A 27,655-nucleotide genomic window follows, 5' to 3' on the forward strand; every position below is an offset into this window, starting at 1 on the left:
AGTTGCAAGTGAAAATCTATGTCTCTGACTGAGTTTGCATTACTGTGATTTGACCTCTCTGCTGGCTGAGATAAGCTCATTTTCAACGTCCAATTCAGAAAGTGATAAAAACAGATCCAGCCATAAAATGGATCATTCTTTTTTGTTTTAGACAACATTTCATGCACTGTTAAACATGTTAAAGCAAGTTGCAAGTGAAAATCTATGTCTCTGACTGAGTTTGCATTACTGTGATTTGACCTCTCTGCTGGCTGAGATAAACTCATTTTCAACGTCCAATTCAGAATATAATAAAACCTGATCCAGCTATAAAATGCATCATTCTTTTTTGTTTTAGACAACATTTCATGCACTGTTAAACATGTTAAGGCAAGTTGCAAGTGAAAATCTATGTCTCTGACTGAGTTTGCATTACTGTGATTTGACCTCTCTGCTGGCTGAGATAAGCTCATTTTCAACGTCCAATTCAGACTGTAATAAAACCAGATCCAGCCATAAAATGCATCATTCTTTTTTGTTTTAGACAACATTTCATGCACTGTTAAACATGTTAAAGCAAGTTGCAAGTGAAAATCTATGTCTCTGACTGAGTTTGCATTACTGTGATTTGACCTCTCTGCTGGCTGAGATAAGCTCATTTTCAACGTCCATTTCAGAATGTAATAAAACCTGATCCAGCTTAAAATGCATCATTCTTTTTTGTTTTAGACAACATTTCATGCACTGTTAAACATGTTAAAGCAAGTTGCAAGTGAAAATCTATGTCTCTGACTGAGTTTGCATTACTGTGATTTGACCTCTCTGCTGGCTGAGATAAGCTCATTTTCAACGTCCAATTCAGAATGTAATAAAACCAGATCCAGCCATAAAATGCATCATTCTTTTTTGTTTTAGACAACATTTCATGCACTGTTAAACATGTTAAAGCAAGTTGCAAGTGAAAATCTATGTCTCTGACTGAGTTTGCATTACTGTGATTTGACCTCTCTGCTGACTGAGATAAGCTCATTTTCAACATCCAATTCAGAAAGTGATAAAACCAGATCCAGCCATAAAATGCATCATTCTTTTTTGTTTTAGACAACATTTCATGCACCGTTAAACATGTTAAAGCAAGTTGCAAGTGAAAATCTATGTCTCTGACTGAGTTTGCATTACTGTGATTTGACCTCTTTGCTGGCTGAGATAAGCTCATTTTCAACGTCCAATTCAGAAAGTGATAAAAACAGATCCAGCCATAAAATGGATCATTCTTTTTTGTTTTAGACAACATTTCATGCACTGTTAAACATGTTAAAGCAAGTTGCAAGTGAAAATCTATGTCTCTGACTGAGTTTGCATTACTGTGATTTGACCTCTCTGCTGGCTGAGATAAACTCATTTTCAACGTCCAATTCAGAATGTAATAAAACCAGATCCAGCCATAAAATGCATCATTCTTTTTTGTTTTAGACAACATTTCATGCACTGTTAAACATGTTAAAGCAAGTTGCAAGTGAAAATCTATGTCTCTGACTGAGTTTGCATTACTGTGATTTGACCTCTCTGCTGGCTGAGATAAGCTCATTTTCAACGTCCAATTCAGAAAGTGATAAAACCAGATCCAGCCATAAAATGCATCATTCTTTTTTGTTTTAGACAACATTTCATGCACTGTTAAACATGTTAAAGCAAGTTGCAAGTGAAAATCTATGTCTCTGACTGAGTTTGCATTACTGTGATTTGACCTCTCTGCTGGCTGAGATAAGCTCATTTTCAACGTCCAATTCAGAATATAATAAAACCTGATCCAGCTATAAAATGCATCATTCTTTTTTGTTTTAGACAACATTTCATGCACTGTTAAACATGTTAAAGCAAGTTGCAAGTGAAAATCTATGTCTCTGACTGAGTTTGTATTACTGTGATTTGACCTCTCTGCTGGCTGAGATAAGCTCATTTTCAACGTCCAATTCAGAATGTAATAAAACCAGATCCAGCCATAAAATGCATCATTCTTTTTTGTTTTAGACAACATTTCATGCACTGTTAAACATGTTAAAGCAAGTTGCAAGTGAAAATCTATGTCTCTGACTGAGTTTGCATTACTGTGATTTGACCTCTCTGCTGGCTGAGATAAGCTCATTTTCAACGTCCAATTCAGAATGTAATAAAACCAGATCCATCCATAAAATGCATCATTCTTTTTTGTTTTAGACAACATTTCATGCACTGTTAAACATGTTAAGGCAAGTTGCAAGTGAAAATCTATGTCTCTGACTGAGTTTGCATTACTGTGATTTGACCTCTCTGCTGGCTGAGATAAGCTCATTTTCAACGTCCAATTCAGAATGTAATAAAACCTGATCCAGCTGAAAATGCATCATTCTTTTTTGTTTTAGACAACATTTCATGCACTGTTAAACATGTTAAAGCAAGTTGCAAGTGAAAATCTATGTCTCTGACTGAGTTTGCATTACTGTGATTTGACCTCTCTGCTGGCTGAGATAAGCTCATTTTCAACGTCCAATTCAGAATGTAATAAAACCAGATCCAGCCATAAAATGCATCATTCTTTTTTGTTTTAGACAACATTTCATGCACTGTTAAACATGTTAAAGCAAGTTGCAAGTGAAAATCTATGTCTCTGACTGAGTTTGCATTACTGTGATTTGACCTCTCTGCTGGCTGAGATAAGCTCATTTTCAACGTCCGCTTCAGAAAGTGATAAAACCAGATCCAGCCATAAAATGCATCATTCTTTTTTGTTTTAGACAACATTTCATGCACCGTTAAACATGTTAAAGCAAGTTGCAAGTGAAAATCTATGTCTCTGACTGAGTTTGCATTACTGTGATTTGACCTCTCTGCTGGCTGAGATAAGCTCATTTTCAACGTCCAATTCAGAATGTAATTTCAAGAGTTCACACTTAGCTGATGATTGGTAATAAGCTAGTTTGGCATGCTGTCCCGGGAGAGAGCCCCGAGCTCATGAGAGCCTCGAGCCCGGGGCTCCCTCCCGTTGCAGGGCGAGAGGGGAGTTTGAGCTCGGGTAGATCTCGAGAACCCCCCTCCCTCCTGCTGCGTGAGGGTTGCTAAGGTGATGCGTTGCTGACAGAATTGAATCAAATTGGTGCTAATTTGGATTAGTCAATTTACTTAAGTGTCATGTTTTTGGGAGTGTGGGAGGAAACCGGAGGACCCGGGGAAAACCCACGCAAGCACGGGGAGAACATGAACTCCACACGAAAATGCTGACCGTTTGGGTAGATGCCCGAACCGGAGGCATTTTTGCTGTGAGGCTGCAGTGCTAGCCACTGGGCCGCCGTGCTGCCCTGTAGTCAAAAGAGGAGGCGAAGGGGTGGAAGGGGGGATTCTTCAAGACGAAGATGACTAAAGGTAAGGTGTTTGGTTATTTATACTTGGTTAGGAGTAGTCTGATTGGTGGTTCGTACATTAGCTTGACTCGGGGCCAGCCGTGTCAATCATAAGCACGTGATCCTCTCGAAATTAGTTTATGAATAAACTTCACTTCAAGAGTTCACACTTAGCTGATGATTGGTAATAAGCTAGTTTGGCATGCTGTCCCGGGAGAGAGCCCCGAGCTCATGAGAGCCTCGAGCCCGGGGCTCCCTCCCGTTGCAGGGCGAGAGGGGAGTTTGAGCTCGGGTAGATCTCGAGAACCCCCCAAAGTGCTTTATGCTCGGGACAGCAGCCGCGTATTGAAGAACCCCCCCAGAGCCGCTGATACCAATGCTATATCCGGCTGCTGGATATACAGTTAGGGAAGAGTAGGAGAAAGAGAGGGGCTCCTGCGGGAGCGTGGGTAATCATAGACTCCGTGGGAGTCTGGGCAGGGAAGCTTGGGAGACTCTGCGGAGTCACAGCTAGGAGTGATGGCCTAAGCAGAAGGAAGATAGAGGGGTAGAGCTAGAGGGAGTAGTGGCGGTATTCGTCACTGAAAAGAATAAGAAAAGGAGAGGGGGCGGAGAGACTTCAGTGCTTGGAGGAAGCGGAGCCCTCGACGCCGCAGGGTAGAGAAAAAGTGGGGCGGAGAAACTCGACGCTAAGAAGGAGCGGAGTACTCGACGCTGGGACAGAAAGGAGGCGGAGAGACTCGGGCGCTCTGGGGGAGCGGAGCACTCAGCACCAGAAGGAAGGGAAAAGGTGGAGAGACTCGGCGCTAGAAGGTAGCGGAGCACTCGATGCTGGAAGGAAGAAAGAAAAATTCTAAGGGGCGGGGGTGGGCGGTGACAGACTCCGTGGGAGTCGAAGCTCGGGGTCAGAGCTGCTGGGCCAGTTTTTTGTCCCCGCTGGAGTCGGGAGCGGGAGGGGGCAATAGTGACTCCTGCGGGGAGGGGCCGTGGCCAGAATCGTGCTCCGGGGTGACTCTAGCGAGAGTCAGAGCTGGTGAGTGAGGGCCTATGCGGAAGGAACATAGAGGAGCTAGGTGTGCTAGAAGGAAGCGGAGGTAGCGGAGAGACTTGGTGCTGAAAAGGAAAAGAAAATCGGAGGGAGGTGGAGAGGCTCGGCGCTGGAGAGAGCGGAGCACTCAACACTGAGAGACAGGCATAAAGTGGGGCGGAGAGACTCCCGCTAAGAGTAAGCGGGGCACTCGACGCTGGGACAGAGAAAGGGGGGGTGTGGAGAGACTCCGACGCTCGGAGGGCGCGGAGCGCTCCACACCAGAAAGAAGGGTGTGGCAGAGAGACTCTATGCTGGGAGACAGCAGAGCGCTCTGTGCTAGAAGGAAGACAGAAAATTGACTAGTGGGTGGGGGGGGGCGGTGACAGACTCCGCGGGAGTCGAAGCTCGGGATCAGAGCTGCTGGGCCAAGTTCCTGTAGGAGTCGGGAAAAGGGGGTGGGCGGTGGGGACTCCTGCAGGGAGGTTTTGGGGCTCCTGCTTGGGGGGAATACCCCTGCGGGGGTCCAAGCAGGTGGGTAGGGCCTATGCGGAAGGAATATAGAGAAGCGAGATTTGTGCTAGAAGGAAGGGGAGGGTAGCGGAGGGTTAAACGCTGAAATGGAAAAGTGGGGCGGCGGAGGAACTTCGTGCTTAGCAGGCGTGGAACCTCCGTCACCGGGAGACATAAAAGTGGGGCGGAGAGGCTCGATGCTAAAGAAGCAGGGGAGCACTCAACGCTGGGACAGAACAGGAGTGGGGGTCGGCGTGACTCGCCGCTCAGAGGGAGCGAAGCGCTCGACACCAGAAGGAAGGGTAAGGGAGGCTCGGTGCTGGCAGAAAGCGAGGCACTCGTCGCCGGAAAAAAGAAAAGTAGTGCTACTGGCCTGCGGGGCCGCAATTGACTCCTGTGAGCTGTGGGAGTCGAGCTCGGGGGGGGTGAGGGTGGGGGGGGGTGGGGTGGCTCCGCTGACTGCTGGCGGAGATAAGCGTTTGTTGTGCTGCTTTGATGTGAAAGCGGCTGAGGCGGATATAGGAATTAAAGGCGTCTGAAGACCACCGGCCTAGGGCTTGGATTTGGTGTTGGGAAAGGCCTTTGTGTGCGGCTGTAGTGGCCGCTCCTATCCTAAACGAGTGGCTGGAGAAGGGGTCAGGGGGGAAACCAGAAAGGCGGAGGATGTTTTTTAAATGCTTTTGGAACCAGAAACGGGTTACCGGCTGGTTAGAATCATCTGTGAAGAGGGGGGAAAGCGGGTTAGGGGTTTGGCGCTTACGGTAGTGGGAGAAAGCTAGAAGGGTTTGAAAGGGACTTGTGGGGGAGGGGAGGTCGAAAATATATATAGAGTGGCCCTTCCTGGACTGATCCGTCTTGCTTTGCTTGATAAAGAAGGAGAGGGTTTCTTTATCCAGCAAGGCCAGATCTGAGATGGTGGGGTGGATGGCTGGGTTGAATTTGTCGGATGCAGTTAACTCAGAGCACCTGAGAAAGCCAAAAAAGGCTAGGTTAAACATGGCATCGAGGGTGTGAGCTGTGTGAATTGACTGGTAGCCTTTGCGGAGGGTGGCTATGCATTTAGAAAGAATGCGGAGAGTTATGGGTTGTCTGGGATCGGGGGGTGGGGGGTGGGTTTTCTGTATGCCTTTGATTAGGAGGTTTGTTTGGGAATGAAGGATGGCAGCAGAAGGTGCTCCATAAATCAATTTATGAAAAAATTGAATGCCACTTAAATAGCTTCTAATGGAGCTAGCCTGGATTTTCTTTGATGAGTGAAGGTGTGATATGAATGAGGTGATGGAGAGGAGGGAGAAATCGGGAAAATGAATGTTAAAAAGTGAGTGAAAAAGTTTAAATGAGTTCCAGGCTGTTAGATAAGATTGCAGAGTCCTGGGAGCCACGGCTTGAAGGATGAGAGAAATAGAGGTTTCGTGGAGTTTGTGGAGAGGGTGGTCTATGGCAATATCAGGTCTGAATATGGAGGCACTGGGGTTGGATGAGGGTCCGCCTCTGGAGCTAACCGCCAAAACCTCTGAAAACAGAAACGAGAGAGAGAGTCAGCAATTTGATTTTTAAAGCCTGGTACATGTTTAGCAGTTATGATAAATTGCTTTTTGGCTGCGGTCCAAATTAACCGTCTTAATAAGGGCATGAGCGTGGTGGAGTGCGAGCGCCCTTTATTAATGCATTGCACGGTAGCTTCGTTATCGCAGTGTATTAGAATGCTGCTAGCGGACCATTCATCGCCCCATAGGAGGGCGGCGACGACGACGGGATATAGTTCAAAGAGGGCGGATGAGCGTAGGTTTTGGGGGGTGTCTAGCATTTGGGGGGGCCAGGGGGCGGCAAACCAGTGCCCTTGGTAGTACCCCCCGAAACCGACAGAAGGGGCGGCGTCGGTAAATAGTTTAATGTCGACGGGCGATGAGATTAATTCGGAATAGAAAAAGGAACAGCCGTTCCAGTGCTGCAGGAAGGATATCCATAATTTCAATTCGTCTCGGCTGGAATTGGACAGGGAAATTGGGTCTTCTAGGCTACGGACTGAGTTGGCTAGCTGCAATAAGTGCGTGATGAAAGGGCGTCCTTGAGGAATGATACGCATGGCGAATTTTAGATGCCCGAGAATAGAGAGGAGCTCGCGTTTTTTGCAAACTTGTTTTTCGAGAAAGGCGGCCGAGAGTGAGGTGATACGGTCGATTTTCTCTTTGGGGAGAGATGCTTGGAATTTATTAGAATCTAAATCGATGCCTAGGAATTCGATTTTGGTAGCGGGACCGGAGGTTTTCTCGGGGGCGAGGGGAATGCCGAGATCTGCGAATACCTTTTGGGTGATCGCGAGATGTTTAGCCGGCGGCGCGGATGGAGGGGAGACGATGAGAAAATCGTCTAGGAGATGGATGAGGTAAGGGATGCCATAATTATTTGACAGTATCCAGCATAAGGCTTCGGAAAGCATGTCAAATATTTTGGGGCTGCTTCTGCAGCCGAACGTTAGACGAACTGCGAAGTAGAATTTGGAGCGCCACTGAATGCCAAAAAGGTGCCAAAAATCGGGATGAATGGGCATAATTTTAAATGCCGAGGTAATGTCTATTTTTGCGAGCCATGCGTTACGGCCGGCGGTTTTGATTAAGGAGATCGCTTGATCTATGTCATGGTAATGGAGGGAGAATTCTTCTAGCGGAATAGTGCTGTTAATGCTTGGAAAGTATGAATTATGCGGAGCTGATAGATCGATAATAAGGCGTTTTTTGCCTGAGAATTTGCGAGTGGCAATGCCAATTGGGCTGATGCGAAAGACGTTAAATGGAGGAGCGGAAAAGGGCCCGATCATAAAGTTGTCTTTAATTTCTTTTTCGATTAATTTATCTACGATTTCGGGCTCTGCGATAGCGGACTGTAGGTTAGAGCAAATTAGGTTATAGGTTGGGAGAGCGGAGATGCCTGGGTGAAATCCGTGGGTTAGACCTGAAACGAGAAAAGCACAAAAGTTAGGATCAGGATGACAGCGTAATTCAAAGGACAATTTTGAAACATTTACAGGAGTCGACAAGTAGTTTTTGGATTTTTTATTTGCTTTTGAGATAGGGCAAACTGTGCGTGCATGTGCGCCCCCGCAGTAGTTGCAGAGGTGGAGGTATCTGCATGGCTGCCTGAAGCATCTGCCAATGTTAAAATTTTGGCAGTTTGCGTGGGGGGAAAGGAGAGAAGGTATATTAGAGCTAGGGATACGGGGGACGTAACTGGTGGATTTAGGTGCTGGACGGTCTGAATCGGTAGGGGAGACAGTGAAGGGGCAGGAGGTGGTTGGGTGCAGACTGGAACGGCAGACCGCGCAGGTTAAATTGCGGCAACCTAAAAAGACTCTGTTATGAAGATCGGTGTCGAGTGCTCCCCAGTAGGATTGTTGGTTCCACTGGGTGAGTCGAATGGCGCATTTGGCGGAGAAGAGCTTGTGGTATGTGTAAAAGTGAGTCCCCCCATAGGAAAGCGCGAGCTCCGCGATAATGGCCATGTAATCGTTTAACTCACGCCTCCTATGGGGGAATACGGAACAAATTATCTCGGTGAAGCGTGAGAAGGCGATAGTGAATTCGGCGAGTGATAAGGTGCGTGATTGGGTGTTGGCGGGTGGTTTGAGGGTTATAGAAAATTCGCCGCAATCCACCTGTCGCTCTGCCGAAGGGGGTGTGATGGGTGAAAGAAGTGAGAGGAGATCTACGTCAGCACCTGACAAGATTTGGTTCCTTGCTGTGTATGAGACAGGGGGGGGTTCCAGGGCTGGAGCGTTAGGGGGAGGAGGGAGGGGTGTGGCGGAATGGAGAGTGAATGGAGGACGTGCTGTAGAAGGTGGTGGGGGGTGCTGGGTCGGAGCGGTGCTAGTGAGAACGGGGGGGGGTGTGCAGAGAGGGAAGGAGGGGGGGAGACTGGAAGAGGGAAAGTTAGCTGGAGGGGGCGGGCCGCTAGGAAAGGAGCTGGGAGCGAGAGTAGGGTGAAGAGGGAGAGGATTGATTTGCTCTAGTGGATTTGAGGCCGTGGGGATGCTTTGGGGCTGGATAAGTGGGTTAGGGCTTGAGGAAAAGTTCGAAGGGGGAGCTGGAGGCCAGAACGGAGATCTGGGGTGCTCTGATTGGATTCTTCGGTGGAGAGTGGATGCTGGATGGTGGGTTGACGTCTGGGTTTCCTGGGGGTGGTGACTGGATGGTGTGCGGCTGGGGGCGTGGCCTCTTCTAGCTTGCTTCTGGATTGGTTGGATTGATGGAGAGAGTTCTTGCGGAGGGTACGGGGTGTATCGGGTCTTGGGATTCCGGGTTTTCTTCTTTGCTTGTGACGTATGTGTGGGATTTCCTGCTTCGGTGGTGGCGTTGTGGTATAACTCGAGCAGCGCCTTTTTGTTAAGTGAGCGTGGAGCCTCTATGCCGGCGTTTGACAGGATGTACCGGAGTTCATGGTTGGTCATCTGTTTGGGTGGGTTGAGGGAGGAGAAGGCTGAGGCGTAAGAAGAAGCTGGTGAAGCGTTGTGCACTCTGGAGGTGGATGGGGAAGGAGATACTGCGAGGCTGTGGGTTTTTGAGGAGGAAGAGCGGGTTAAGCGGCGGCCTCTGGTTGGAGCCTCGGGCTCTACTTGGGAGCTCAGCGGGGCATGCTGGCGCTGGGCCGCGGCCGGAATTTCTTGGAGCGCGGGGCTCTCGGGAATGTTGCTGTCGTTGTTGTTTTCCATTCGGAATTTGCTGCTTCGGCGAGTAACGTTAATGGCTATTCGACGTTTTAACGCGAGGCTGCTTCTTCAAGACGAAGATGACTAAAGGTAAGGTGTTTGGTTATTTATACTTGGTTAGGAGTAGTCTGATTGGTGGTTCGTACATTAGCTTGACTCGGGGCCAGCCGTGTCAATCATAAGCACGTGATCCTCTCGAAATTAGTTTATGAATAAACTTCACAAAACCAGATCCAGCCATAAAATGCATCATTCTTTTTTGTTTTAGACAACATTTCATGCACTGTTAAACATGTTAAAGCAAGTTGCAAGTGAAAATCTATGTCTCTGACTGAGTTTGCATTACTGTGATTTGACCTCTCTGCTGGCTGAGATAAGCTCATTTTCAACGTCCAATTCAGAATGTAATAAAACCTGATCCAGCTTAAAATGCATCATTCTTTTTTGTTTTAGACAACATTTCATGCACTGTTAAACATGTTAAAGCAAGTTGCAAGTGAAAATCTATGTCTCTGACTGAGTTTGCATTACTGTGATTTGACCTCTCTGCTGGCTGAGATAAACTCATTTTCAACGTCCAATTCAGAATATAATAAAACCTGATCCAGCTATAAAATGCATCATTCTTTTTTGTTTTAGACAACATTTCATGCACTGTTAAACATGTTAAGGCAAGTTGCAAGTGAAAATCTATGTCTCTGACTGAGTTTGCATTACTGTGATTTGACCTCTCTGCTGGCTGAGATAAGCTCATTTTCAACGTCCAATTCAGAATGTAATAAAACCTGATCCAGCTTAAAATGCATCATTCTTTTTTGTTTTAGACAACATTTCATGCACTGTTAAACATGTTAAAGCAAGTTGCAAGTGAAAATCTATGTCTCTGACTGAGTTTGCATTACTGTGATTTGACCTCTCTGCTGGCTGAGATAAACTCATTTTCAACGTCCAATTCAGAATATAATAAAACCTGATCCAGCTATAAAATGCATCATTCTTTTTTGTTTTAGACAACATTTCATGCACTGTTAAACATGTTAAGGCAAGTTGCAAGTGAAAATCTATGTCTCTGACTGAGTTTGCATTACTGTGATTTGACCTCTCTGCTGGCTGAGATAAGCTCATTTTCAACGTCCAATTCAGAATGTAATAAAACCAGATCCAGCCATAAAATGCATCATTCTTTTTTGTTTTAGACAACATTTCATGCACTGTTAAACATGTTAAGGCAAGTTGCAAGTGAAAATCTATGTCTCTGACTGAGTTTGCATTACTGTGATTTGACCTCTCTGCTGGCTGAGATAAGCTCATTTTCAACGTCCAATTCAGAATGTAATAAAACCTGATCCAGCTTAAAATGCATCATTCTTTTTTGTTTTAGACAACATTTCATGCACTGTTAAACATGTTAAAGCAAGTTGCAAGTGAAAATCTATGTCTCTGACTGAGTTTGCATTACTGTGATTTGACCTCTCTGCTGGCTGAGATAAGCTCATTTTCAACGTCCAATTCAGAATATAATAAAACCTGATCCAGCTATAAAATGCATCATTCTTTTTTGTTTTAGACAACATTTCATGCACTGTTAAACATGTTAAAGCAAGTTGCAAGTGAAAATCTATGTCTCTGACTGAGTTTGCATTACTGTGATTTGACCTCTCTGCTGGCTGAGATAAGCTCATTTTCAACGTCCAATTCAGAATGTAATAAAACCAGATCCAGCCATAAAATGCATCATTCTTTTTTGTTTTAGACAACATTTCATGCACTGTTAAACATGTTAAAGCAAGTTGCAAGTGAAAATCTATGTCTCTGACTGAGTTTGCATTACTGTGATTTGACCTCTCTGCTGGCTGAGATAAGCTCATTTTCAACGTCCAATTCAGAATGTAATAAAACCTGATCCAGCTATAAAATGCATCATTCTTTTTTGTTTTAGACAACATTTCATGCACTGTTAAACATGTTAAGGCAAGTTGCAAGTGAAAATCTATGTCTCTGACTGAGTTTGCATTACTGTGATTTGACCTCTCTGCTGGCTGAGATAAGCTCATTTTCAACGTCCAATTCAGAATGTAATAAAACCAGATCCAGCCATAAAATGCATCATTCTTTTTTGTTTTAGACAACATTTCATGCAATGTTAAACATGTTAAGGCAAGTTGCAAGTGAAAATCTATGTCTCTGACTGAGTTTGCATTACTGTGATTTGACCTCTCTGCTGGCTGAGATAAGCTCATTTTCAACGTCCAATTCAGAATGTAATAAAACCTGATCCAGCTGAAAATGCATCATTCTTTTTTGTTTTAGACAACATTTCATGCACTGTTAAACATGTTAAAGCAAGTTGCAAGTGAAAATCTATGTCTCTGACTGAGTTTGCATTACTGTGATTTGACCTCTCTGCTGGCTGAGATAAGCTCATTTTCAACGTCCAATTCAGAATGTAATAAAACCAGATCCAGCCATAAAATGCATCATTCTTTTTTGTTTTAGACAACATTTCATGCACTGTTAAACATGTTAAAGCAAGTTGCAAGTGAAAATCTATGTCTCTGACTGAGTTTGCATTACTGTGATTTGACCTCTCTGCTGGCTGAGATAAGCTCATTTTCAACGTCCACTTCAGAAAGTGATAAAACCAGATCCAGCCATAAAATGCATCATTCTTTTTTGTTTTAGACAACATTTCATGCACCGTTAAACATGTTAAAGCAAGTTGCAAGTGAAAATCTATGTCTCTGACTGAGTTTGCATTACTGTGATTTGACCTCTCTGCTGGCTGAGATAAGCTCATTTTCAACGTCCAATTCAGAATGTAATAAAACCAGATCCAGCCATAAAATGCATCATTCTTTTTTGTTTTAGACAACATTTTATGCTCTGTTAAACATGTTAAAGCAAGTTGCAAGTGAAAATCTATGTCTCTGACTGAGTTTGCATTACTGTGATTTGACCTCTCTGCTGGCTGAGATAAGCTCATTTTCAACGTCCACTTCAGAAAGTGATAAAACCAGATCCAGCCATAAAATGCATCATTCTTTTTTGTTTTAGACAACATTTCATGCACTGTTAAACATGTTAAAGCAAGTTGAAAGTGAAAATCTATGTCTCTGACTGAGTTTGCATTACTGTGATTTGACCTCTCTGCTGGCTGAGATAAGCTCATTTTCAACGTCCAATTCAGAATGTGATAAAACCTGATCCAGCTTAAAATGCATCATTCTTTTTTGTTTTAGACAACATTTCATGCACTGTTAAACATGTTAAAGCAAGTTGCAAGTGAAAATCTATGTCTCTGACTGAGTTTGCATTACTGTGATTTGACCTCTCTGCTGGCTGAGATAAGCTCATTTTCAACGTCCAATTCAGAATGTAATAAAACCTGATCCAGCTATAAAATGCATCATTCTTTTTTGTTTTAGACAACATTTCATGCACTGTTAAACATGTTAAAGCAAGTTGCAAGTGAAAATCTATGTCTCTGACTGAGTTTGCATTACTGTGATTTGACCTCTCTGCTGGCTGAGATAAGCTCATTTTCAACGTCCAATTCAGAAAGTGATAAAAACAGATCCAGCCATAAAATGCATCATTCTTTTTTGTTTTAGACAACATTTCATGCACTGTTAAACATGTTAAGGCAAGTTGCAAGTGAAAATCTATGTCTCTGACTGAGTTTGCATTACTGTGATTTGACCTCTCTGCTGGCTGAGATAAGCTCATTTTCAACGTCCAATTCAGAATGTAATAAAACCTGATCCAGCTTAAAATGCATCATTCTTTTTTGTTTTAGACAACATTTCATGCACTGTTAAACATGTTAAAGCAAGTTGCAAGTGAAAATCTAGGTCTCTGACTGAGTTTGCATTACCTTGATTTGACCTCTCTGCTGGCTGAGATAAGCTCATTTTCAACGTCCAATTCAGAATGTAATAAAACCAGATCCAGCCATAAAATGCATCATTCTTTTTTGTTTTAGACAACATTTCATGCACTGTTAAACATGTTAAAGCAAGTTGCAAGTGAAAATCTATGTCTCTGACTGAGTTTGCATTACTGTGATTTGACCTCTCTGCTGGCTGAGATAAGCTCATTTTCAACGTCCAATTCAGAATGTAATAAAACCTGATCCAGCTTAAAATGCATCATTCTTTTTTGTTTTAGACAACATTTCATGCACTGTTAAACATGTTAAAGCAAGTTGCAAGTGAAAATCTATGTCTCTGACTGAGTTTGCATTACTGTGATTTGACCTCTCTGCTGGCTGAGATAAGCTCATTTTCAACGTCCAATTCAGAATGTAATAAAACCTGATCCAGCTATAAAATGCATCATTCTTTTTTGTTTTAGACAACATTTCATGCACTGTTAAACATGTTAAAGCAAGTTGCAAGTGAAAATCTATGTCTCTGACTGAGTTTGCATTACTGTGATTTGACCTCTCTGCTGGCTGAGATAAGCTCATTTTCAACGTCCAATTCAGAATATAATAAAACCTGATCCAGCTATAAAATGCATCATTCTTTTTTGTTTTAGACAACATTTCATGCACTGTTAAACATGTTAAAGCAAGTTGCAAGTGAAAATCTATGTCTCTGACTGAGTTTGCATTACTGTGATTTGACCTCTCTGCTGGCTGAGATAAGCTCATTTTCAACGTCCAATTCAGAATATAATAAAACCTGATCCAGCTTAAAATGCATCATTCTTTTTTGTTTTAGACAACATTTCATGCACTGTTAAACATGTTAAAGCAAGTTGCAAGTGAAAATCTATGTCTCTGACTGAGTTTGCATTACTGTGATTTGACCTCTCTGCTGGCTGAGATAAGCTCATTTTCAACGTCCAATTCAGAATGTAATAAAACCTGATCCAGCTATAAAATGCATCATTCTTTTTTGTTTTAGACAACATTTCATGCACTGTTAAACATGTTAAAGCAAGTTGCAAGTGAAAATCTATGTCTCTGACTGAGTTTGCATTACTGTGATTTGACCTCTCTGCTGGCTGAGATAAGCTCATTTTCAACGTCCAATTCAGAAAGTGATAAAAACAGATCCAGCCATAAAATGGATCATTCTTTTTTGTTTTAGACAACATTTCATGCACTGTTAAACATGTTAAAGCAAGTTGCAAGTGAAAATCTATGTCTCTGACTGAGTTTGCATTACTGTGATTTGACCTCTCTGCTGGCTGAGATAAACTCATTTTCAACGTCCAATTCAGAATATAATAAAACCTGATCCAGCTATAAAATGCATCATTCTTTTTTGTTTTAGACAACATTTCATGCACTGTTAAACATGTTAAGGCAAGTTGCAAGTGAAAATCTATGTCTCTGACTGAGTTTGCATTACTGTGATTTGACCTCTCTGCTGGCTGAGATAAGCTCATTTTCAACGTCCAATTCAGACTGTAATAAAACCAGATCCAGCCATAAAATGCATCATTCTTTTTTGTTTTAGACAACATTTCATGCACTGTTAAACATGTTAAAGCAAGTTGCAAGTGAAAATCTATGTCTCTGACTGAGTTTGCATTACTGTGATTTGACCTCTCTGCTGGCTGAGATAAGCTCATTTTCAACGTCCATTTCAGAATGTAATAAAACCTGATCCAGCTTAAAATGCATCATTCTTTTTTGTTTTAGACAACATTTCATGCACTGTTAAACATGTTAAAGCAAGTTGCAAGTGAAAATCTATGTCTCTGACTGAGTTTGCATTACTGTGATTTGACCTCTCTGCTGGCTGAGATAAGCTCATTTTCAACGTCCAATTCAGAATGTAATAAAACCAGATCCAGCCATAAAATGCATCATTCTTTTTTGTTTTAGACAACATTTCATGCACTGTTAAACATGTTAAAGCAAGTTGCAAGTGAAAATCTATGTCTCTGACTGAGTTTGCATTACTGTGATTTGACCTCTCTGCTGACTGAGATAAGCTCATTTTCAACATCCAATTCAGAAAGTGATAAAACCAGATCCAGCCATAAAATGCATCATTCTTTTTTGTTTTAGACAACATTTCATGCACCGTTAAACATGTTAAAGCAAGTTGCAAGTGAAAATCTATGTCTCTGACTGAGTTTGCATTACTGTGATTTGACCTCTTTGCTGGCTGAGATAAGCTCATTTTCAACGTCCAATTCAGAAAGTGATAAAAACAGATCCAGCCATAAAATGGATCATTCTTTTTTGTTTTAGACAACATTTCATGCACTGTTAAACATGTTAAAGCAAGTTGCAAGTGAAAATCTATGTCTCTGACTGAGTTTGCATTACTGTGATTTGACCTCTCTGCTGGCTGAGATAAACTCATTTTCAACGTCCAATTCAGAATGTAATAAAACCAGATCCAGCCATAAAATGCATCATTCTTTTTTGTTTTAGACAACATTTTATGCACTGTTAAACATGTTAAAGCAAGTTGCAAGTGAAAATCTATGTCTCTGACTGAGTTTGCATTACTGTGATTTGACCTCTCTGCTGGCTGAGATAAGCTCATTTTCAACGTCCAATTCAGAAAGTGATAAAACCAGATCCAGCCATAAAATGCATCATTCTTTTTTGTTTTAGACAACATTTCATGCACTGTTAAACATGTTAAAGCAAGTTGCAAGTGAAAATCTATGTCTCTGACTGAGTTTGCATTACTGTGATTTGACCTCTCTGCTGGCTGAGATAAGCTCATTTTCAACGTCCAATTCAGAATATAATAAAACCTGATCCAGCTATAAAATGCATCATTCTTTTTTGTTTTAGACAACATTTCATGCACTGTTAAACATGTTAAAGCAAGTTGCAAGTGAAAATCTATGTCTCTGACTGAGTTTGTATTACTGTGATTTGACCTCTCTGCTGGCTGAGATAAGCTCATTTTCAACGTCCAATTCAGAATGTAATAAAACCAGATCCAGCCATAAAATGCATCATTCTTTTTTGTTTTAGACAACATTTCATGCACTGTTAAACATGTTAAAGCAAGTTGCAAGTGAAAATCTATGTCTCTGACTGAGTTTGCATTACTGTGATTTGACCTCTCTGCTGGCTGAGATAAGCTCATTTTCAACGTCCAATTCAGAATGTAATAAAACCAGATCCAGCCATAAAATGCATCATTCTTTTTTGTTTTAGACAACATTTCATGCACTGTTAAACATGTTAAGGCAAGTTGCAAGTGAAAATCTATGTCTCTGACTGAGTTTGCATTACTGTGATTTGACCTCTCTGCTGGCTGAGATAAGCTCATTTTCAACGTCCAATTCAGAATGTAATAAAACCTGATCCAGCTGAAAATGCATCATTCTTTTTTGTTTTAGACAACATTTCATGCACTGTTAAACATGTTAAAGCAAGTTGCAAGTGAAAATCTATGTCTCTGACTGAGTTTGCATTACTGTGATTTGACCTCTCTGCTGGCTGAGATAAGCTCATTTTCAACGTCCAATTCAGAATGTAATAAAACCAGATCCAGCCATAAAATGCATCATTCTTTTTTGTTTTAGACAACATTTCATGCACTGTTAAACATGTTAAAGCAAGTTGCAAGTGAAAATCTATGTCTCTGACTGAGTTTGCATTACTGTGATTTGACCTCTCTGCTGGCTGAGATAAGCTCATTTTCAACGTCCGCTTCAGAAAGTGATAAAACCAGATCCAGCCATAAAATGCATCATTCTTTTTTGTTTTAGACAACATTTCATGCACCGTTAAACATGTTAAAGCAAGTTGCAAGTGAAAATCTATGTCTCTGACTGAGTTTGCATTACTGTGATTTGACCTCTCTGCTGGCTGAGATAAGCTCATTTTCAACGTCCAATTCAGAATGTAATAAAACCAGATCCAGCCATAAAATGCATCATTCTTTTTTGTTTTAGACAACATTTCATGCACTGTTAAACATGTTAAAGCAAGTTGCAAGTGAAAATCTATGTCTCTGACTGAGTTTGCATTACTGTGATTTGACCTCTCTGCTGGCTGAGATAAGCTCATTTTCAACGTCCAATTCAGAATGTAATAAAACCTGATCCAGCTTAAAATGCATCATTCTTTTTTGTTTTAGACAACATTTCATGCACTGTTAAACATGTTAAAGCAAGTTGCAAGTGAAAATCTATGTCTCTGACTGAGTTTGCATTACTGTGATTTGACCTCTCTGCTGGCTGAGATAAACTCATTTTCAACGTCCAATTCAGAATATAATAAAACCTGATCCAGCTATAAAATGCATCATTCTTTTTTGTTTTAGACAACATTTCATGCACTGTTAAACATGTTAAGGCAAGTTGCAAGTGAAAATCTATGTCTCTGACTGAGTTTGCATTACTGTGATTTGACCTCTCTGCTGGCTGAGATAAGCTCATTTTCAACGTCCAATTCAGAATGTAATAAAACCTGATCCAGCTGAAAATGCATCATTCTTTTTTGTTTTAGACAACATTTCATGCACTGTTAAACATGTTAAAGCAAGTTGCAAGTGAAAATCTATGTCTCTGACTGAGTTTGCATTACTGTGATTTGACCTCTCTGCTGGCTGAGATAAGCTCATTTTCAACGTCCAATTCAGAATGTAATAAAACCAGATCCAGCCATAAAATGCATCATTCTTTTTTGTTTTAGACAACATTTCATGCACTGTTAAACATGTTAAAGCAAGTTGCAAGTGAAAATCTATGTCTCTGACTGAGTTTGCATTACTGTGATTTGACCTCTCTGCTGGCTGAGATAAGCTCATTTTCAACGTCCACTTCAGAAAGTGATAAAACCAGATCCAGCCATAAAATGCATCATTCTTTTTTGTTTTAGACAACATTTCATGCACCGTTAAACATGTTAAAGCAAGTTGCAAGTGAAAATCTATGTCTCTGACTGAGTTTGCATTACTGTGATTTGACCTCTCTGCTGGCTGAGATAAGCTCATTTTCAACGTCCAATTCAGAATGTAATAAAACCAGATCCAGCCATAAAATGCATCATTCTTTTTTGTTTTAGACAACATTTTATGCTCTGTTAAACATGTTAAAGCAAGTTGCAAGTGAAAATCTATGTCTCTGACTGAGTTTGCATTACTGTGATTTGACCTCTCTGCTGGCTGAGATAAGCTCATTTTCAACGTCCACTTCAGAAAGTGATAAAACCAGATCCAGCCATAAAATGCATCATTCTTTTTTGTTTTAGACAACATTTCATGCACTGTTAAACATGTTAAAGCAAGTTGAAAGTGAAAATCTATGTCTCTGACTGAGTTTGCATTACTGTGATTTGACCTCTCTGCTGGCTGAGATAAGCTCATTTTCAACGTCCAATTCAGAATGTGATAAAACCTGATCCAGCTTAAAATGCATCATTCTTTTTTGTTTTAGACAACATTTCATGCACTGTTAAACATGTTAAAGCAAGTTGCAAGTGAAAATCTATGTCTCTGACTGAGTTTGCATTACTGTGATTTGACCTCTCTGCTGGCTGAGATAAGCTCATTTTCAACGTCCAATTCAGAATGTAATAAAACCTGATCCAGCTATAAAATGCATCATTCTTTTTTGTTTTAGACAACATTTCATGCACTGTTAAACATGTTAAAGCAAGTTGCAAGTGAAAATCTATGTCTCTGACTGAGTTTGCATTACTGTGATTTGACCTCTCTGCTGGCTGAGATAAGCTCATTTTCAACGTCCAATTCAGAAAGTGATAAAAACAGATCCAGCCATAAAATGCATCATTCTTTTTTGTTTTAGACAACATTTCATGCACTGTTAAACATGTTAAGGCAAGTTGCAAGTGAAAATCTATGTCTCTGACTGAGTTTGCATTACTGTGATTTGACCTCTCTGCTGGCTGAGATAAGCTCATTTTCAACGTCCAATTCAGAATGTAATAAAACCTGATCCAGCTTAAAATGCATCATTCTTTTTTGTTTTAGACAACATTTCATGCACTGTTAAACATGTTAAAGCAAGTTGCAAGTGAAAATCTAGGTCTCTGACTGAGTTTGCATTACCTTGATTTGACCTCTCTGCTGGCTGAGATAAGCTCATTTTCAACGTCCAATTCAGAATGTAATAAAACCAGATCCAGCCATAAAATGCATCATTCTTTTTTGTTTTAGACAACATTTCATGCACTGTTAAACATGTTAAAGCAAGTTGCAAGTGAAAATCTATGTCTCTGACTGAGTTTGCATTACTGTGATTTGACCTCTCTGCTGGCTGAGATAAGCTCATTTTCAACGTCCAATTCAGAATGTAATAAAACCTGATCCAGCTTAAAATGCATCATTCTTTTTTGTTTTAGACAACATTTCATGCACTGTTAAACATGTTAAAGCAAGTTGCAAGTGAAAATCTATGTCTCTGACTGAGTTTGCATTACTGTGATTTGACCTCTCTGCTGGCTGAGATAAGCTCATTTTCAACGTCCAATTCAGAATGTAATAAAACCTGATCCAGCTATAAAATGCATCATTCTTTTTTGTTTTAGACAACATTTCATGCACTGTTAAACATGTTAAAGCAAGTTGCAAGTGAAAATCTATGTCTCTGACTGAGTTTGCATTACTGTGATTTGACCTCTCTGCTGGCTGAGATAAGCTCATTTTCAACGTCCAATTCAGAATATAATAAAACCTGATCCAGCTATAAAATGCATCATTCTTTTTTGTTTTAGACAACATTTCATGCACTGTTAAACATGTTAAAGCAAGTTGCAAGTGAAAATCTATGTCTCTGACTGAGTTTGCATTACTGTGATTTGACCTCTCTGCTGGCTGAGATAAGCTCATTTTCAACGTCCAATTCAGAATATAATAAAACCTGATCCAGCTTAAAATGCATCATTCTTTTTTGTTTTAGACAACATTTCATGCACTGTTAAACATGTTAAAGCAAGTTGCAAGTGAAAATCTATGTCTCTGACTGAGTTTGCATTACTGTGATTTGACCTCTCTGCTGGCTGAGATAAGCTCATTTTCAACGTCCAATTCAGAATGTAATAAAACCTGATCCAGCTATAAAATGCATCATTCTTTTTTGTTTTAGACAACATTTCATGCACTGTTAAACATGTTAAAGCAAGTTGCAAGTGAAAATCTATGTCTCTGACTGAGTTTGCATTACTGTGATTTGACCTCTCTGCTGGCTGAGATAAGCTCATTTTCAACGTCCAATTCAGAAAGTGATAAAAACAGATCCAGCCATAAAATGGATCATTCTTTTTTGTTTTAGACAACATTTCATGCACTGTTAAACATGTTAAAGCAAGTTGCAAGTGAAAATCTATGTCTCTGACTGAGTTTGCATTACTGTGATTTGACCTCTCTGCTGGCTGAGATAAACTCATTTTCAACGTCCAATTCAGAATATAATAAAACCTGATCCAGCTATAAAATGCATCATTCTTTTTTGTTTTAGACAACATTTCATGCACTGTTAAACATGTTAAGGCAAGTTGCAAGTGAAAATCTATGTCTCTGACTGAGTTTGCATTACTGTGATTTGACCTCTCTGCTGGCTGAGATAAGCTCATTTTCAACGTCCAATTCAGACTGTAATAAAACCAGATCCAGCCATAAAATGCATCATTCTTTTTTGTTTTAGACAACATTTCATGCACTGTTAAACATGTTAAAGCAAGTTGCAAGTGAAAATCTATGTCTCTGACTGAGTTTGCATTACTGTGATTTGACCTCTCTGCTGGCTGAGATAAGCTCATTTTCAACGTCCATTTCAGAATGTAATAAAACCTGATCCAGCTTAAAATGCATCATTCTTTTTTGTTTTAGACAACATTTCATGCACTGTTAAACATGTTAAAGCAAGTTGCAAGTGAAAATCTATGTCTCTGACTGAGTTTGCATTACTGTGATTTGACCTCTCTGCTGGCTGAGATAAGCTCATTTTCAACGTCCAATTCAGAATGTAATAAAACCAGATCCAGCCATAAAATGCATCATTCTTTTTTGTTTTAGACAACATTTCATGCACTGTTAAACATGTTAAAGCAAGTTGCAAGTGAAAATCTATGTCTCTGACTGAGTTTGCATTACTGTGATTTGACCTCTCTGCTGACTGAGATAAGCTCATTTTCAACATCCAATTCAGAAAGTGATAAAACCAGATCCAGCCATAAAATGCATCATTCTTTTTTGTTTTAGACAACATTTCATGCACCGTTAAACATGTTAAAGCAAGTTGCAAGTGAAAATCTATGTCTCTGACTGAGTTTGCATTACTGTGATTTGACCTCTTTGCTGGCTGAGATAAGCTCATTTTCAACGTCCAATTCAGAAAGTGATAAAAACAGATCCAGCCAAAAAATGGATCATTCTTTTTTGTTTTAGACAACATTTCATGCACTGTTAAACATGTTAAAGCAAGTTGCAAGTGAAAATCTATGTCTCTGACTGAGTTTGCATTACTGTGATTTGACCTCTCTGCTGGCTGAGATAAACTCATTTTCAACGTCCAATTCAGAATGTAATAAAACCAGATCCAGCCATAAAATGCATCATTCTTTTTTGTTTTAGACAACATTTCATGCACTGTTAAACATGTTAAAGCAAGTTGCAAGTGAAAATCTATGTCTCTGACTGAGTTTGCATTACTGTGATTTGACCTCTCTGCTGGCTGAGATAAGCTCATTTTCAACGTCCAATTCAGAAAGTGATAAAACCAGATCCAGCCATAAAATGCATCATTCTTTTTTGTTTTAGACAACATTTCATGCACTGTTAAACATGTTAAAGCAAGTTGCAAGTGAAAATCTATGTCTCTGACTGAGTTTGCATTACTGTGATTTGACCTCTCTGCTGGCTGAGATAAGCTCATTTTCAACGTCCAATTCAGAATATAATAAAACCTGATCCAGCTATAAAATGCATCATTCTTTTTTGTTTTAGACAACATTTCATGCACTGTTAAACATGTTAAAGCAAGTTGCAAGTGAAAATCTATGTCTCTGACTGAGTTTGCATTACTGTGATTTGACCTCTCTGCTGGCTGAGATAAGCTCATTTTCAACGTCCAATTCAGAATGTAATAAAACCTGATCCAGCTGAAAATGCATCATTCTTTTTTGTTTTAGACAACATTTCATGCACTGTTAAACATGTTAAAGCAAGTTGCAAGTGAAAATCTATGTCTCTGACTGAGTTTGCATTACTGTGATTTGACCTCTCTGCTGGCTGAGATAAGCTCATTTTCAACGTCCAATTCAGAATGTAATAAAACCAGATCCAGCCATAAAATGCATCATTCTTTTTTGTTTTAGACAACATTTCATGCACTGTTAAACATGTTAAAGCAAGTTGCAAGTGAAAATCTATGTCTCTGACTGAGTTTGCATTACTGTGATTTGACCTCTCTGCTGGCTGAGATAAGCTCATTTTCAACGTCCAATTCAGAATGTAATAAAACCTGATCCAGCTTAAAATGCATCATTCTTTTTTGTTTTAGACAACATTTCATGCACTGTTAAACATGTTAAAGCAAGTTGCAAGTGAAAATCTATGTCTCTGACTGAGTTTGCATTACTGTGATTTGACCTCTCTGCTGGCTGAGATAAACTCATTTTCAACGTCCAATTCAGAATATAATAAAACCTGATCCAGCTATAAAATGCATCATTCTTTTTTGTTTTAGACAACATTTCATGCACTGTTAAACATGTTAAGGCAAGTTGCAAGTGAAAATCTATGTCTCTGACTGAGTTTGCATTACTGTGATTTGACCTCTCTGCTGGCTGAGATAAGCTCATTTTCAACGTCCAATTCAGAATGTAATAAAACCAGATCCAGCCATAAAATGCATCATTCTTTTTTGTTTTAGACAACATTTCATGCACTGTTAAACATGTTAAGGCAAGTTGCAAGTGAAAATCTATGTCTCTGACTGAGTTTGCATTACTGTGATTTGACCTCTCTGCTGGCTGAGATAAGCTCATTTTCAACGTCCAATTCAGAATGTAATAAAACCTGATCCAGCTTAAAATGCATCATTCTTTTTTGTTTTAGACAACATTTCATGCACTGTTAAACATGTTAAAGCAAGTTGCAAGTGAAAATCTATGTCTCTGACTGAGTTTGCATTACTGTGATTTGACCTCTCTGCTGGCTGAGATAAGCTCATTTTCAACGTCCAATTCAGAATATAATAAAACCTGATCCAGCTATAAAATGCATCATTCTTTTTTGTTTTAGACAACATTTCATGCACTGTTAAACATGTTAAAGCAAGTTGCAAGTGAAAATCTATGTCTCTGACTGAGTTTGCATTACTGTGATTTGACCTCTCTGCTGGCTGAGATAAGCTCATTTTCAACGTCCAATTCAGAATGTAATAAAACCAGATCCAGCCATAAAATGCATCATTCTTTTTTGTTTTAGACAACATTTCATGCACTGTTAAACATGTTAAAGCAAGTTGCAAGTGAAAATCTATGTCTCTGACTGAGTTTGCATTACTGTGATTTGACCTCTCTGCTGGCTGAGATAAGCTCATTTTCAACGTCCAATTCAGAATGTAATAAAACCTGATCCAGCTATAAAATGCATCATTCTTTTTTGTTTTAGACAACATTTCATGCACTGTTAAACATGTTAAGGCAAGTTGCAAGTGAAAATCTATGTCTCTGACTGAGTTTGCATTACTGTGATTTGACCTCTCTGCTGGCTGAGATAAGCTCATTTTCAACGTCCAATTCAGAATGTAATAAAACCAGATCCAGCCATAAAATGCATCATTCTTTTTTGTTTTAGACAACATTTCATGCACTGTTAAACATGTTAAGGCAAGTTGCAAGTGAAAATCTATGTCTCTGACTGAGTTTGCATTACTGTGATTTGACCTCTCTGCTGGCTGAGATAAGCTCATTTTCAACGTCCAATTCAGAATGTAATAAAACCTGATCCAGCTGAAAATGCATCATTCTTTTTTGTTTTAGACAACATTTCATGCACTGTTAAACATGTTAAAGCAAGTTGCAAGTGAAAATCTATGTCTCTGACTGAGTTTGCATTACTGTGATTTGACCTCTCTGCTGGCTGAGATAAGCTCATTTTCAACGTCCAATTCAGAATGTAATAAAACCAGATCCAGCCATAAAATGCATCATTCTTTTTTGTTTTAGACAACATTTCATGCACTGTTAAACATGTTAAAGCAAGTTGCAAGTGAAAATCTATGTCTCTGACTGAGTTTGCATTACTGTGATTTGACCTCTCTGCTGGCTGAGATAAGCTCATTTTCAACGTCCACTTCAGAAAGTGATAAAACCAGATCCAGCCATAAAATGCATCATTCTTTTTTGTTTTAGACAACATTTCATGCACCGTTAAACATGTTAAAGCAAGTTGCAAGTGAAAATCTATGTCTCTGACTGAGTTTGCATTACTGTGATTTGACCTCTCTGCTGGCTGAGATAAGCTCATTTTCAACGTCCAATTCAGAATGTAATAAAACCAGATCCAGCCATAAAATGCATCATTCTTTTTTGTTTTAGACAACATTTTATGCTCTGTTAAACATGTTAAAGCAAGTTGCAAGTGAAAATCTATGTCTCTGACTGAGTTTGCATTACTGTGATTTGACCTCTCTGCTGGCTGAGATAAGCTCATTTTCAACGTCCACTTCAGAAAGTGATAAAACCAGATCCAGCCATAAAATGCGTCATTCTTTTTTGTTTTAGACAACATTTCATGCACTGTTAAACATGTTAAAGCAAGTTGAAAGTGAAAATCTATGTCTCTGACTGAGTTTGCATTACTGTGATTTGACCTCTCTGCTGGCTGAGATAAGCTCATTTTCAACGTCCAATTCAGAATGTGATAAAACCTGATCCAGCTTAAAATGCATCATTCTTTTTTGTTTTAGACAACATTTCATGCACTGTTAAACATGTTAAAGCAAGTTGCAAGTGAAAATCTATGTCTCTGACTGAGTTTGCATTACTGTGATTTGACCTCTCTGCTGGCTGAGATAAGCTCATTTTCAACGTCCAATTCAGAATGTAATAAAACCTGATCCAGCTATAAAATGCATCATTCTTTTTTGTTTTAGACAACATTTCATGCACTGTTAAACATGTTAAAGCAAGTTGCAAGTGAAAATCTATGTCTCTGACTGAGTTTGCATTACTGTGATTTGACCTCTCTGCTGGCTGAGATAAGCTCATTTTCAACGTCCAATTCAGAAAGTGATAAAAACAGATCCAGCCATAAAATGCATCATTCTTTTTTGTTTTAGACAACATTTCATGCACTGTTAAACATGTTAAGGCAAGTTGCAAGTGAAAATCTATGTCTCTGACTGAGTTTGCATTACTGTGATTTGACCTCTCTGCTGGCTGAGATAAGCTCATTTTCAACGTCCAATTCAGAATGTAATAAAACCTGATCCAGCTTAAAATGCATCATTCTTTTTTGTTTTAGACAACATTTCATGCACTGTTAAACATGTTAAAGCAAGTTGCAAGTGAAAATCTAGGTCTCTGACTGAGTTTGCATTACCTTGATTTGACCTCTCTGCTGGCTGAGATAAGCTCATTTTCAACGTCCAATTCAGAATGTAATAAAACCAGATCCAGCCATAAAATGCATCATTCTTTTTTGTTTTAGACAACATTTCATGCACTGTTAAACATGTTAAAGCAAGTTGCAAGTGAAAATCTATGTCTCTGACTGAGTTTGCATTACTGTGATTTGACCTCTCTGCTGGCTGAGATAAGCTCATTTTCAACGTCCACTTCAGAAAGTGATAAAACCAGATCCAGCCATAAAATGCATCATTCTTTTTTGTTTTAGACAACATTTCATGCACTGTTAAACATGTTAAAGCAAGTTGCAAGTGAAAATCTATGTCTCTGACTGAGTTTGCATTACTGTGATTTGACCTCTCTGCTGGCTGAGATAAGCTCATTTTCAACGTCCAATTCAGAATGTAATAAAACCTGATCCAGCTTAAAATGCATCATTCTTTTTTGTTTTAGACAACATTTCATGCACTGTTAAACATGTTAAAGCAAGTTGCAAGTGAAAATCTATGTCTCTGACTGAGTTTGCATTACTGTGATTTGACCTCTCTGCTGGCTGAGATAAGCTCATTTTCAACGTCCAATTCAGAATGTAATAAAACCTGATCCAGCTATAAAATGCATCATTCTTTTTTGTTTTAGACAACATTTCATGCACTGTTAAACATGTTAAAGCAAGTTGCAAGTGAAAATCTATGTCTCTGACTGAGTTTGCATTACTGTGATTTGACCTCTCTGCTGGCTGAGATAAGCTCATTTTCAACGTCCAATTCAGAAAGTGATAAAAACAGATCCAGCCATAAAATGGATCATTCTTTTTTGTTTTAGACAACATTTCATGCACTGTTAAACATGTTAAAGCAAGTTGCAAGTGAAAATCTATGTCTCTGACTGAGTTTGCATTACTGTGATTTGACCTCTCTGCTGGCTGAGATAAGCTCATTTTCAACGTCCAATTCAGAATATAATAAAACCTGATCCAGCTATAAAATGCATCATTCTTTTTTGTTTTAGACAACATTTCATGCACTGTTAAACATGTTAAAGCAAGTTGCAAGTGAAAATCTATGTCTCTGACTGAGTTTGTATTACTGTGATTTGACCTCTCTGCTGGCTGAGATAAGCTCATTTTCAACGTCCATATCAGAATGTAATAAAACCAGATCCAGCCATAAAATGCATCACTCTTTTTTGTTTTAGACAACATTTTATGCACTGTTAAACATGTTAAAGCAAGTTGCAAGTGAAAATCTATGTCTCTGACTGAGTTTGCATTACTGTGATTTGACCTCTCTGCTGGCTGAGATAAGCTCATTTTCAACGTCCAATTCAGAATATAATAAAACCTGATCCAGCTATAAAATGCATCATTCTTTTTTGTTTTAGACAACATTTCATGCACTGTTAAACATGTTAAAGCAAGTTGCAAGTGAAAATCTATGTCTCTGACTGAGTTTGCATTACTGTGATTTGACCTCTCTGCTGGCTGAGATAAGCTCATTTTCAACGTCCAACTCAGAATGTAATAA

The 27,655-nt window shown here is 39.8% G+C and overlaps 1 protein-coding gene across 1 annotated transcript; it reads right to left on the reverse strand.

Annotated features, from left to right (window-relative positions):
* Positions 1-4,261: 4,261 nt before the first annotated feature.
* LOC141375086 (uncharacterized) lies at positions 4,262-9,815 on the reverse strand. The gene is made up of 4 exons (XM_073905894.1): positions 8,611-9,815; positions 5,598-6,409; positions 4,775-4,928; positions 4,262-4,401 (listed from the first exon to the last, which is right to left on the reverse strand). Exons 1-4 carry the CDS (start codon positions 9,599-9,601, stop codon positions 4,262-4,264), a joined length of 2,097 nt encoding a protein of 698 aa, XP_073761995.1. The 5' UTR covers positions 9,602-9,815.
* Between the last annotated feature and the right edge of the window lie 17,840 nt (positions 9,816-27,655).

This window comes from Danio rerio, chromosome 6, assembly GCF_049306965.1.
Source record: "Danio rerio strain Tuebingen ecotype United States chromosome 6, GRCz12tu, whole genome shotgun sequence".
Classification (NCBI taxonomy): Eukaryota; Metazoa; Chordata; class Actinopteri; order Cypriniformes; family Danionidae; genus Danio; species Danio rerio.

Coding starts and splice junctions, on each gene's coding strand:
- LOC141375086 (XM_073905894.1), bottom strand. CDS start 9,601: ATGGAAAACAACAACGACAGCAACATTCCCGAGAGCCCCGCGCTCCAA. Junction 6,410..8,610: donor AAGGAACCAAATCTTGTCAG/GTGCTGACGTAG, acceptor TTCTGTTTTCAG/AGGTTTTGGCGGTTAGCTCC. Junction 4,929..5,597: donor CAGATGATTCTAACCAGCCG/GTAACCCGTTTC, acceptor CCTTCCGCATAG/GCCCTACCCACCTGCTTGGA.